The sequence below is a fragment of the Mizuhopecten yessoensis genome, unplaced genomic scaffold, assembly GCF_002113885.1.
Source record: "Mizuhopecten yessoensis strain PY_sf001 unplaced genomic scaffold, ASM211388v2 scaffold9541, whole genome shotgun sequence".
In the NCBI taxonomy this organism is placed as follows: domain Eukaryota; kingdom Metazoa; phylum Mollusca; class Bivalvia; order Pectinida; family Pectinidae; genus Mizuhopecten; species Mizuhopecten yessoensis.
The window spans coordinates 1,276,194-1,290,761 of NW_018408099.1; the positions used below are offsets into that span (position 1 = coordinate 1,276,194).

General features: G+C 35.3%; 1 protein-coding gene across 1 annotated transcript; it reads left to right on the forward strand.

Annotated features, from left to right (window-relative positions):
- The first annotated feature begins 202 nt into the window (after window positions 1–202).
- LOC110458337 (heme-binding protein 2-like) lies at window positions 203–13,711 on the forward strand. The gene is made up of 5 exons (XM_021509996.1): window positions 203–257; window positions 6,824–7,003; window positions 12,017–12,149; window positions 12,473–12,653; window positions 13,071–13,711. The coding sequence occupies exons 2-5, from the start codon at window positions 6,857–6,859 to the stop codon at window positions 13,258–13,260; spliced, it is 651 nt and encodes a 216-aa protein (XP_021365671.1). The 5' UTR covers window positions 203–257; window positions 6,824–6,856; the 3' UTR covers window positions 13,261–13,711.
- The last annotated feature ends 857 nt before the right edge of the window (window positions 13,712–14,568 follow it).

A 14,568-nucleotide genomic window follows, 5' to 3' on the forward strand; every position in this document is an offset into this window, starting at 1 on the left:
GGTCATTGACGAATTCATTTCCATGGGAAAGGCTGTAAGGGACAAATAACGTACGTGAAATGTATAATGTAACTAGACACTTGACCACTCCTGTCTTCCATACCCCAACCCAACAATTCTGAAACACTTATTGTTGTGACGGGAAACTCCTCAAGTATCCCTGCTTCATAAACTACTATATATAGTCCTAGACCTAAGACACTGGACCAAGTCAAGGCCACAACCTTCTTCTCCATCGGACAGGCAACAATAGCAAGGTAACGCTTTATAATTAATATTTGTGCATTTTGTTATTGATTCGGAACTATTCGAGAATTCCGAAAATTTGTTATGTAAGTAAGGAAAAACCGATAAGTACTATTTGACTTTATCACCCCTTAATATATTTAGGAGCATATTGAACGTTTTACCCGTCTTAAGACTTAAGAAGTCTATTTATAAGTGGTTAGTAGGACGCATGATAGGGCTCGACAATCACATGTAACTGGCAAGCAAACACATGCAAACTCATTTTAATATTGGAAAGTAGGTATTTGTTTTTTAAATCACTGACATTTATCGTATTAAAGCTTCCCACATTATTGTTAACTTTGTTCATGTGCGAAAATTCCAAAGTTAAAATAGTCAGCAGTTTTAAATCGTCAGCAGTATATTGGCAAGCTCTTTTGTAGGTATTTTAATATGTAAGAGACAAACATCAATGATGCTTGCTGTGTGCTTGCTACATATGCACTTATTTAAGCGGGTTTAAACTAGATATGCTTACGAGTCACCCTTATGGAGACATTTAAAAACGAAACACACGATTGCCCTGTTTAATGTCAACATCAACTGGCTCTAGCAGTAAATTTGTCGCCAACAGTCTGCGGTGTGAAGTAAAGAAGATATTACCTACAGAGACAATGTAGCATTTTTCTGCACCAGAACGTTGCCATCAACTGTTGGTAACGCCTTTACAGACAACGGTAGCGGGAACACCGCTTCCATCAACAAGGTGGAATACATTTACAGTAATAAACACCATAAACAAAATACGACTTTGCCGACATTTTAGAAAATGTCTTGAATTTCTCACCTTAATCTTATAATTTGTTATGTTACAGTATACTTCAGCTGATAAGATATATAGTACAATTAATCCCGAGTTATATTTTGATTTCAGTAAAAACAGTTTGCACAAATTATGTTCAAAGCATACGTGCCCTTGAAGAGAGTAGAGGAATCAGTTATGTAATACACTATATTTACATTTGCATGGCATTGTCACTTTATAGCCTTTTTGAAAGCTGTGTCGTTGATGGGACTTTAATTACCATGCATCACGAGACACAATTCTTAGCGTATTAATACAACACTGACCGGAACTACAATATCCAATATAAATAAACATGACGGCTGCTGAAATATCGCTGGGCATTTTGAGATTTGACAATGTCATTGTAAATGTATGTGCAAAATACAAAATAAAATAAAAAACACTTTTTTACAACGGAAACAAGACCAAGGTCTGCATTATCGTACAAAATGCACATCGGTTGAAATCACCAATGCCGGCAATGGGGAACAATTTTAACGCTCATACAATTTATCAGAAATATCGTCTGTTACACTGCACTGATCAACAGGGGTTCGTTACAAATGTCTGAAATACACATATTCTATATACCTACTGACACATATGTTACAGACCTACTGATATGAGTCACATCACACATAAACATTTCAGACATTTGGTAACGAACCTGTGCTCCGTCGCAAGATCACTCACTTCAAACGCTATCAGTTTCACGCGTCTCGCATCCACGGTTCCTGATTTCTGACGACATGTCAAATAACGAGGCCGTTATAGAATCTACCGACTGTTGCCAGGTTCCCATACAATCAACAAATAAATTCACGCCTGGATTCTTCACAAAATGAGCAAGGAGAAAAGTTCGAATTAACTTCCAAAAATAACTCCCTCGTGGAGGGCAAGGTCGGATTTACGGTGTTCACTGTATTTGTCCATGCACGAAATTTGTTCCGGGGAAAAATCGAAACAATTTCAAATCTAACTTTCAGCTCAGTGTTCTATTGATAAACTCACATCACCCTATATACATATCATACGCAATTGTATTGATACTGAATTGTGGAATAAAATTGAAGTGTTTGTTAAAATTTCAAAGAACGAAATTGTGTGGACTGTCGATAAGGCGGGCATTTTTAATTTTGAATATAAAATATAAATTAAAAAAGAACATAAGAGGCAGAGAAAACGTAAATATAAGTATTGAACTGTTTTTGTAAGGTATTTATGATCTATTTGAATAACACAGTTTTGCAAGCAAACAACTCATACTCATACAGTTTACTTTAGCTGATAAAATATATATTACAATTAAGGTGGCTCCACACATCGTCATCAGCGTCCATTTTTGTGACGTACTTCCGGAAAAAGTACAGCTCGGACTCAATTACCTTGATCGAAATGTGCATGTACACCGTGTCGTCATTTCCGTATTGCGTATCGGGCATTCAATGTCGTAGTGCAAATTATAGTAACACCTGGGCCGTTTTCGTTAAAACGGTCAGCCCGATCGGACCACTGTTGTTCGTTTATTAAATAAGGTCGGACCTAGTTATCTGATGCTGCTTTCAGGCGAGCCTTGAGAAAGCTTTGCAAGGCCTGCATACACTTTTGCAGGTCCGCTAGGATTTATACCCGAAATTGTTACATTTATAAACGGATAAACCGGTTGCTCCGCATAAACGAACAGGCCCCTGGTAAACAATAGTNTGCATACACATTTGCAGGTCCGCCAGGATTTATACCCGAAATTGTTACATTTATAAACGGACAAACCGGTTGCTCCGCATAAACGAACAGGCCCCTGGTAAACAATAGTACACGTGCGTGCCGATGATATGTCAACACCCGATATCGAGATTTTACCGGGAAATGTATAATCACACGTACTTCAGGAAGAAAGCTTTCAAATTCATAGACATAAACTGACTCACGGTAAGACAGTGACATGAGATAAAACGACCTCAAGAAGCGCATGGAATGCGGACGTACCGACCTCACATGTGCAACACGAGTTCATAAGCTCGAGGTCGTTACGATTTTCGCTGTTGAAGGAGTTTCGGTCTGTCGATTAAATCATGTTTACAAATGTAGTCTACTTACTATGTGAAAATAATGTTTTGTAAAATATCAAGATACCTTTGAAATGCATGTGTGAGTGCACGTGAGAACGGCATACCATGCGATAGCCTCTGGTCACATATGTACCTGACATGTAATTAGAAATAAACTGTGAGTTAGCGGACTGTGGAATGATGTCCAAAGTGTACATGACTGAGGGTAGTTTGGTTCGATTAAAGAACAATAAATTGATAATTTTAATATCATATTTTTTTTATTTATTTCAATCATTTTTGTTATATGTAAACAGGGACAACTGTCATTGTGTAAATGTCACCCCTTTGCAAAAAGTTCCGATCTTTTTCAAGGAAGATTACTCTCACCCGGATCGAAGTGATTGTAAAATGTAAAATAAATTAATTATAAAGCCATTGTGTATATTTTGTTCAATTTCCCATTCTATATGTATAGATCTTTGTGTCCTGTTTGCTTTTAGCTTGTAGATAATCACTTTTATCCGTAAAAAATCAATAAAAAACACTTTGTGTAACATGTGTTACATATTTTGCGATAAATAAAATATTTGTAGGGTTAATTAGAAATGCTTCTTTTCATTTTATTATTGTTGTTATTGTTCCGAACAATGTCACACACAAAAAAAAACGGAAAATATTAAAATTGACGAACATTCAATTTTTTGGTATTTTTTCCAAAAAAATCCCCAAACTATCGGAGTGTTTAGATTTTCATAAAATCAACTCTACATAGTTGCATTACCATTATATGAAAGTTTCAACGAATTTTTCTGGTTAATTGCGAAAGTGTGGAGCCACCTTAATCCCGAGTTATATTTTGATTTCAGAAAAAACAGTTTGCACAAATTATGTTCAAAGCATACGTGCCCTTGAAGAGAGTAGAGGAATCAGTTATGTAATACACTGTAACCCCCTTGAGTAGGAGTTTCCTGTGGCCTGATTGCTCGGGCTTTGATAAGTACCATGTGATCTGAGCGGATCGGTTCTTCATAGGTTGTCGTAAACAACATCTATCTGTTATTGCATGTACATGTATTTATTCATAAGTGCTTTCAACTCGAAACTCTTCATGCAGATTCTGCACACGGGTATATTCGGAAAGTGCAGTATAGCAGTGTGTATCGTTGTCTAACGTGCGTGCATATTGTCAAATATCTACTATTAACATTGTCTGATCTCTAATGTGTGTTTTTAAAATCTCAGATTTTTAATGATGTCCGAATTCTCGTTTTTATGGTGTCAAATATCTATTGTCTCACATTAACTGTTAATGTACTGTCAAATGTATAATGTTCGATATCTGACGTTTGGTTAGCGTCGAATATCTATTTCCCGATATCTTATGTTTATTAAGGGTGTCGAATGAATACTGTCCGATATCTGACGTTTGGTTAGCGTCGAATACCTATTTCCCGATATCTTATGTTTGTTAAGGGTGTCGAATGTATAATGTCCGATATCTGACGTTTGGTAAGCGTCGAATACCTATTTCCCGATATCTTATGTTTGTAAAGGGTGTCGAATGTATAATGTCCGATATCTAACGTTTGGTTAGCGTCGAATATCTATTTCCCGATCTCATATGTTTGTTAAGGGTGTCGAATGTATAATGTCCGATATCTGACGTTTGGTTAGCGTCAAATGTTTATTTCCCGATATATTATGTTTGTTAAAGGTGTCGAATGAATAATGTCCGATATCTGACGTTTGGTTAGCGTCGAATATCTATTTCCCGATCTCTTATGTTTGTTAAGGGTGTCGAATGAATAATGACCGATATCTGACGTTTGTCTAGGATATCGAATGCCTTTTTCCAGATATTTAATGTTTGTTTAGGGTGTCAAATGTTTATTGTCGTATATCTAACGTTTGTTTAGGGTTTCGATTGTCTATTTCCCGATATTTTATGTTTGTTAACGGTGTCAAATGTCTATTGCCCTGACATTTGCTGAAAATGTATTTTGAATGTCCGATATCTTATGTTTGTTAACGGTGTCAAATGTCTATTGTCTGACATTTGCTGTTAATGTTTTGTGAATGTCCGATATCTTATGTTTGTCAACGGTGCCAAATGTCTATTTCCCGTTATATTTATGTTCTGAATTCCAATGTTAACATGTGATATCAAACGTCTATTGTCTGGTACTGTATCTTAAGTTTGTGTATTGTCTAATTTGTGTGTGCTGTATACTGTCCTATTACTGTCTATTGCCTTAATGTTTGTTTGGTTGATACTGTTAAATGTCTATTGCCTGATATTTGATAATAGTGTATAGTGTCAGTTGTCAGAATCTTAATACACGCCGTTATGGTTTAATAAGAAAGCAATATCAATGTATTGTCTTTTGATCAAAACGTTCTATTTTTACAGTAGAGACTACTTGCGACAATTTGTTACATTGACGCGGTTTCATGTTTTTCCTCGAGTTCACAACATAAGGGTTTGTATTCGCGTGTGACAATCCTCTTAGAGGCTACACTAACTCAATCCGAATGAGGAAAATAATGTCATTGGCGTGTCCACACATTCTATTTGGGAATAGTAAATGGTTAACTACACATAGAGGCCGTCTGTAGCATTAGACTATAGTTTATGGTGTCGAAAGGTCTAACAGGCTTATGTATTTCTGATGAAGTGTTTCGCTTGGTCTGTACAGTATAGGAAAAAAGTAGGACGTAATTGTTTTTTTTTGTAACAATATCCATGAGTAATATTTGTGATATTTTGCCCTGTAAATGTCAGACAATAATCTATCAGTATAAAAAAAAAGGTTTCAACAAATTAAGAAAAAAAATCCGTTTACCTAAAACGAAGCAACATTCTATACAGATCTAAAATATGCCACGAAAAATATTAATGATAAGACTGTCTATTATAACAATAAATGATAAGACGGTTTATCATAAATTGTCCGTGATATATTTATCTATTTATTTTATTAATATTAGGTAAATACCATAACCGGGAACGACCTTTATCCTCCCGGCATGCACCATATCCATTTTACCTTTTGAAAAAAAACATTCCCCAATTACATCTGTTTTGTATTATTTCCTGTATTTGATTTTTGTTAGGCTGGAACCAATTCTTCGGGAAAATAGTTTTGATTCTTGACTGTAAAGGCATAAGTCACTTTAACAAATTAACTCCATAAAGGTAAAAAGTCAACATTTTCATTTATCGTATCGAAAAGTGACTTATTTTATTTACTGAACACTCTTAACCCTCCTCTTTCATATGTAAAATAGCTTTCATCTTTTGCATGTTGAAGTACACCCTGCAAACTTGCTAAATGCATGTTCATAAGCAAAAACGCACAAAGAAGCGTTTCTGATTTACACCACAATGATTTCCCCTCCATGTATCATCTACACCATCATGAACTGACAAATACATGTGTACTCACCGTGATGTCTGTTGAAATTTTGACTGTTTGGCATCTAGACAAATTCAGGTTAGCTTAATGAAAATGTAGCATTGTATATGACACAAAAATATGACGCATTGCTCCAATCCTTTCGATTGAAATTACGGTCGGTTAGATTCAGTTCATCGACTCATTCACTTGACCATTTTAAATCCAGTCTTGAATTAAAATATAAAACTGTTTTATTTTGAAAATGTTCATTCCAAAACTAATTTGATTTTATATTCCAGAAATTTGTAGTATTTGTGCATTCCACCTCTGCAATGGACGGGCTTCTATTTCTATCAAGCGTTCTGCTGACTCTAATGAACTCCAAAAATGAAGCATTAGTCATTCCTCGTACTGGCAGCAGTTGTCCAAACAACGTTATTTGTCCATCATATATCGTCATCAGGGATAAATCAACGAACGTAAGTTGACCATAACAAATAGTAGGATTGCCTCACCGACAGCACAGCTCCATAAGAACAGCGATTTGTACATCCTTACTCATGCTTTAGGCTCTATAAATCATGACCAGAAACCGACTGAGTGCACGTTTATTCACCGTGAGGGCGGAAATAACTTATCACATTAATGGACTAAATGTGACTGCGAATTCATTATTTACCGACTTTAAAAAACAACCATACAAATTATTACATTCAGATTGACAATGAATTAAGGCTGATAAATGAAAAGTGTCTTGCCTTACAAGTGCAATGCGACAAGGACGTTTCGAAACATAGTCTCGCGTAGCAGGCACCAACAATGTCTTCGTAATGTTTTGTAGGAATGGCGTGAAACTTTGTTAAGTGGTGTGTTGCGGGGGATAAGCATGGGAGTTGTACCCCATTTTTTTAACATTGCTGGGGTTTATTCATATTGGTACATTGCTGGGGGGTTTTCACATTGGTTCATTGCTGGGATTTATTTACTTTGGTACGTTGCTATGGGTTTATTCACATCGGTATATCACTAGGGGTTTATTCATATTTGTACATTGTTAAGGAATTATTCACATTGTTAAGTTGCTTGGAGTTTATTCATATTGCTACTTTTCTAGCGGTTAACTCATACTGGTACATTGCTGGGGGTTAATTACATTGGTAGATTGCTGGGGGTTTATTTACATCGGTACATTGCTAGGGGTTTATTCACATTGATACATTACTGGGGGTTAATTACATTGGTACATTGCTGGGGGTTATTTACATTGGTACATTGCTGGGGGTTTATTTACATTGATACATTGCTATTGGTTTATTCATATTTGTACATTGCTAGGGGTTTATTTACATTGGTACATTGCTAGGGGTATATTCATATTGGAACATTGCTATGGGTTTATTTATATCTGTACATTGCTAGGGGTTTATTTACATTGATACATTACTGGGAGTTTATTCATATTTGTACATTGTTGGGGTTTATTTACATTGGTACATTGCTAGGTGTTTATTTACTTTGCATCATTGCTAGGTGTTTATTTAAATTAGTACATTGTTAGGTGTTTATTAAGATTGGTACATTGTTTGGGGTTTATTTAGATTGGTACATTGCCGGGGGTTTATTTAGATTGGTACATTGTTAGGTGTTTATTAAGATTGGTACATTGTTAGGTGTTTATTTACATTGGTACATTGTAAGGGGTTTATTTAGATTGGTACATTGTTATGTGTTTATTTACATTGGTACATTGCTAGGTGTTTATTTACATTGGTACATTGTCAGGGGTTTATTTACATTGGTACATTGCTAGGTGTTTATTTAGATTGGTAAATTGCTGGGTGTTTATTAACATTGGTAAATTGCTGGGTGTTTATTTACATTGGTACATTGTTAGGGGTTTATTTAGATTGGTACATTGTCAGGGGGTTATTTAGATTGGTACATTGTTAGGGGTTTATTTACATTGGTACATTGTTAGGGGTTAAGTTTGATTGGTACATTGCTAGGTGTTTATTTACATTGGTACATTGCTAGATGTTTATTAAGATTGGTACATTGGTACATTGTCAGGGGTTTATTTAGATTGGTACATTGTTAGCTGTTTATTTACATTGGTACATTGTTAGGGGTTTATTTTGATTGGTACATTGTTAGGTTTTTATTAAGATTGGTACATTGCTTGGTGTTTATTTAGATTGGTAAATTGCTGGGGGTTTATTTAGATTGGTACATAGTTAGGTGTTTATTAAGCTTGGTACATGGTTAGGGGTTTATTTTGATCGGTACATTGTTAGGTGCTTATTTACATTGGTACGTTGTTAGGTGTTTATTAAGCTTGGTACATGGTTAGGGGTTTATTTACATCGGTACATTGCTAGGGGTTTATTAAGTTTGGTACATTGTTAGGGGTTTAGTTTGAATGGTACATTGTTAGGGGCTTATTTACATCTGTACATTATTAGCGGGTTATTTACATTGGTACGTTGTTAGGGGTTTATGTACATTGGTACATTGTAAGGGGTTTATTTAGATGTACATTGTTAGGGGCTTATTTACATCTGTACATTATTAGCGGGTTATTTACATTGGTACATTATATTGGTACATTGTTAGGGGTTTAGTTTGAATGGTACATTGTTAGGTTTTTATTTAGATTGGTTAATTGCTGGGTGTTTATTAAGATGGGTACATTGCTGGTGTTTATTTACTTTGGTACATTGTTAGGGGTTTTGCTGGGTGTTTATTTACATCGGTACATTGCTAGGTGTTTATTATGATTGGTACATGGTTAGGTGTTTATTTACATTGGTACATTGTTAGGGGTTTAGTTTGATTGGTACATTGTTAGGTTTTTATTAAGATTGGTACATTGCTAGATGTTTATTTACATTGGTACATTGTTAGTTTTTTTTAGATTGGTACATTGTTAGGTGTTTATTAAGATTGGTACATTGTTATTGGTTTATTTATATTGGTACATTGTTAGGGGTTTTTTTTCATTGGTACATTGGTACATTGCTAGGTGTTTATTAAGATTGGTACATTGCTGGGTGTTTATTTACATTTGTACATTGTTAGGGGTTTATTTAGATTGGTACATTGTTAGGGGTTTATTTACATTGGTACATTGTTAGGTTTTTATTAAGATTGGTACATTGTTATTGGTTTATTTAGATTGGTACATTGCTGGGTGTTTATTTACATTGGTACATTGTTAGGGGTTTATTTAAATTGGTACATTGTCAGGGGTTTATTTAGATTGGTACATTGTTAGGGGCTTATTTACATTGGTACATTGTTAGGGGTTTATTTACATTGGTACATTGTTAGGGTTTAGCTTGATTGGTACATTGTTAGGTGTTTATTTACATTGGTACATTGCTAGGTGTTTATTAAGATTGGTACATGGTTAGGTGTTTATTTACATTGGTACATTGTTAGGAGTTTATTTACATTGGTACATTGTTAGGTTTTTATTAAGATTGGTACATTGCTAGATGTTTATTTACATTGGTACATTGTTAGTTTTTTTTAGATTGGTACATTGTTAGGTGTTTATTAAGATTGGTGCATTGTTATTGGTTTATTTAGATTGGTACATTGTTAGGGGTTTATTTACATTGGTACATTGGTACATTGCTAGGTGTTTATTTAGATTGGTACATTGCTGGGTGTTTATTTACATTTGTACATTGTTAGGGGTTTATTTAGATTGGTACATTGTTAGGGGTTTATTTACATAGGTACATTGCTAGGTGTTTATTTAGAATGGTACATTGCTAGTGGTTTATTTACATTGGTACATTGCTGGGGGTTATTTAGATTGATACACTGCTGGGGATTTATTCAGATTGGTACATTGTTAGGTGTTTATTAAGATTGGCACATTGCTGGTGTAAATTTACATTGCATCATTGCTAGGGGTTTATTTACATTGGTACATTGCTAGGTGTTTATTTAGAATGGTACATTGCTAGTGGTTTATTTACATTGGTACATTGCTAGGAGGTTATTTAGATTGGTACATTGTTGGGGGTTCATTTAGATTGAAACATTGCTGGGTGTTTATTAAGATGGGTACATTGCTGGTGTTTATTTACTTTGGTACATTGTTAGGGGTTTATTTACATTGGTACATTGTTAGGGGTTTATTCATATTGGAACATTGCTAGGGGTTTATTCACATTGATACATTGCTGGGGGGTTATTTACATTAGTACATTGCTAGGTGTTTATTTACATTGGTATATTGTTAGGTGTTTATTTACATTGGTACATTGCTGGGGGTTTATTTACATCGGTACATTGTTAGGGGTTTATTTAGATTGATACATTGCTGGGGGTTTATTAAGATTGGTACATTGCTGGGTGTTTATTTAAATTGGTACATTGTTAGGAGTTTATTTACATTGGTACATTGCTTGGGGTTTATTTACATTGGTACATTGCTGGGGGTTTATTTAGATTGGTACATTGCTAGATTTTTATTCATATTGGTACATTGGTACATTGTTAGGGGTTTATTTACATTGGTACATTGCTAGGTGTTTATTTACATTGGTACATTGCTAAGTGTTTATTTACATTGGTACATTGTTAGGGGTTTATTTCGATTGGTACATTGTTAGGGGTTTATTTACATTGGTACATTGCTAGGGTTTTTTACATTGCTATGGGATTGCTGGGTTTTATTCATATTGGTCAATTGTTGGGATTGATACTCATATCCGCGTAGCTAGGTGACTCGCGGTTTAAATTTTATTTTGCGTGTGTTCATTAAAGAAAACGTTTTGGAATTGTGATTTGGTACCAAAGTAATCCAATAAGCATCTAACCGTTAGTAAAGTTAATTGGAAGAAAGTTCTCGTGTGTAGATAATTGACATTTTGAAAATGTATAACATTGATTTATGTTGCTTGTGAGATTATTCATCTGATTTTGACTTTGCAAAATCAAAAGTTCCTATTGTGCAAACAGTTAACTACGCAAAACGAATTGCAAGTTCTATCTGGAAAATGTATTTCCTTAATAACACTAACGCTTAGACCTTGATATGTTTATGTAGATTAAGTCTGAATGATTGCGAATCTTATCAATGACTTCCGATTATTTCATGTTCCTGATTTTGCAACAGCTAAGGGCCTATTACGGCGGACGGCTCGGTAGGGAGACATTACCGGATAGAGATATATTCGATAGGAAAGCTGGGAAAAGTAAAACATTCAAAGTGTAGCAATCGTAGCAGCAGATCAATGTTGGTATCTTTAATGACCCCCTAGTAGAAGACATAGGAAAAATAAACGAGTCTGCAGGGAGCCCTTGTTAGTTGCATCTTATGCTTTAGCAGGTCTTTTCTTTCCCCAAACCTGCACGGATTTTCATTATCCTGAATCCACATTTAATGTGTATGTGTAAATATAAAAAACGAATGATGAGCATTGGTAAAGATGTGGTTTATGTAGAATGAGATACATTGTCGCTTTTTTTGCCAGGGCTACGAGTACCGACGCTACGACGAGTCAAAATGGATTGGTACCAATCACATTGCCATGACATTGACCCCTGAAGATGAGCTAATCATGCGCAGACGCCTGGACACTTACTTCGTCGGAGGAAATGCTGAGCGTATGTCACACATTACTTCACGTTCATAGTCCTCAAGTAACCACGACTAAAGGGTAACAGGGAAATTAACGTTTTGTTTTTGGAATCTAAATTTTGCAAAAAAAGGATTAAGAAGGCATTTTGAACGCCTTGTACATGAATGAAAGGTTCAGTGTATTGTGCACATGCAGTTGTAGTGTAACAGAGAACTGTGTCACCGCTGCCTGAAACAGATTATTGAGACAGGATATCACGTTTAGGTAACATAACAGCTGACAGTAGTATTTTCATTATATATAGTGTATTCCTTCAAATAGCCACACAGAACTTTGTGTTACTTCCAGGTGCTACAATAGACCGGACCCTCCCCGTCACCCTGAGGGTGGCGCCAAACAGTCCCCCAGATGGGCGATCCGTATTCGTTATGTTACGCATGCTACCCCCCGCCATCCACCACAACACTCCCGCACCAACAGCAGATTCTGTCTTCATCCAGGAAGTACCGCCCTTTAACGCTTTTGTCAGGTAAGTTAATGGCTAATCTCTGGAGTATATAGAACCCGACTGCTTAATAGATAAAAATATCTCTGTTGAAAAATAAGATTCCGATTAGGCAAAACAAATCTTTATGCCATCGATTTTAAATTTAAGGTAATTTCCTATCTGATCATTCTCTACCTTTCCTTACATAAACCACAATTATGATTCATGTAACAAAATAAAGTAAACTATTTCCAAATTTGAAGCAGACACTAGCAAACTGCTTCCCGTTCTTTCTCTTTAGGTCAGATTCCCCATAGCCGTATACATTGTATGTTACTTGTTTTTAAGTCGTCTTGTATAATTCTTGCACAGTACATATATCTGTTGGACTTGATTGATATAAATCTTTCCGTGATGTTGAAATCAGCATTGGTGACACTAAATGATTTTCTATTCCAGACGCTTTCCTGGACGTTTATCTTTCTCAAAACGTCGACAGAAGATTACTAGTCTCAAGAACGACATCGGGGACACTTCCCGCTACTACCAAGAATATTTCCTATTGTCGGAGTTTGAATCCAATACAGCTGGTGACGTCAATAATGAGGCGTGGCTTATATCCACGGAACACGTGCTACAGAACGTGTAATACTTGCCCATTATGTCCAGTTCCACAGCTGTATTTTTCCTCCATCTAGTTTTGTTGTATGACCGACTTAAATTCATGTTACATACACCAATCTCAAAATTCATAGTTCTGTATACTGTATACAGAGAAGCTTGAGCTCGGTCAAACGTTAGCCCTTCACCGTTAAAATTACCTTTTGCCTAGTGTTAATTTCGCCATTAACATTTATGTATATCAAACTGCCTACTTGATTTATACATATTTTATTTGCATAAAAAATTTACATTGGGATTGAAGTTTTCTAACTTATATAAAGCCCTTTCCCACTGCCTACTTATATTCGCTGTTATGATAAATTCGACCTCATTAATGAGGGCGGAAAAGGCGAAAGTTTAACTTCGGCGGAAATTTCTCGGTATATAGAATTGTTTTTATACATTGTATATAAGTTGAACATAAAAATAACCACATATGAAAACAGAGTCACCTTGTATGTTATAGAAAAAGCCGTATGCAATTCTCTTATAATGGAAAGATGAACGGATTCATAGATCAAACACTCATGGTATTCTTTAATGTAAAGCGATATGGGAAAATGTCTTCATTAGCTTAAAAGCAGTTCACTATATTCTAAATTTATATCTATCATGATGTACACTAAAACAATAACAAACAAGGCACTATGGACATGGATAATACCAAACCTTCAGCGCGTTATGGACATAGACGATAATAAACGTAGAGTGCACTTGAATTAAATTTAACATGCAGTACACTATGCACATAAATAAAATTAAAGATATGCACTGCCCTACGTAAATGAATAATAATACATATATGAAATACTGAGCATTCACCATAACAAATATGTTGCCAAATGGGCAAATATCCTTCAATGTTTGTTCTTTATTTAAAGCAAATACAATTGCTTACAATACTATGACGTTCTAGATGAAATTGAATTTATTCTTACAAATTTGAAAGCTTGCAAACGTAAATTCAGAATATATTTATATTTACTCTTCACTCACGGATCTCTGCTCGATGATTTTAAGTCAGTTAACTCATGCTACCTTCGTCGGTTGTCTTGGTCATATATTTGAACACACCTGATATGTTATTCCTGACATTATTAAATGGGCATTATCAAAAGCAAAAGTGAGAACCCCGAAGAGCACACAAAACACTTCAAACGTAATGAGACACGAGTAAAAAGCGTGAACAAATGGAAGGCTTTTCTGCAGACCATTTTCGAAAACAAATTTAAGGAAAGGATCAGGTGTTTGAAATGTAAGGGGCTTCCGCTTCATCGACGACACCCGCCTTGTA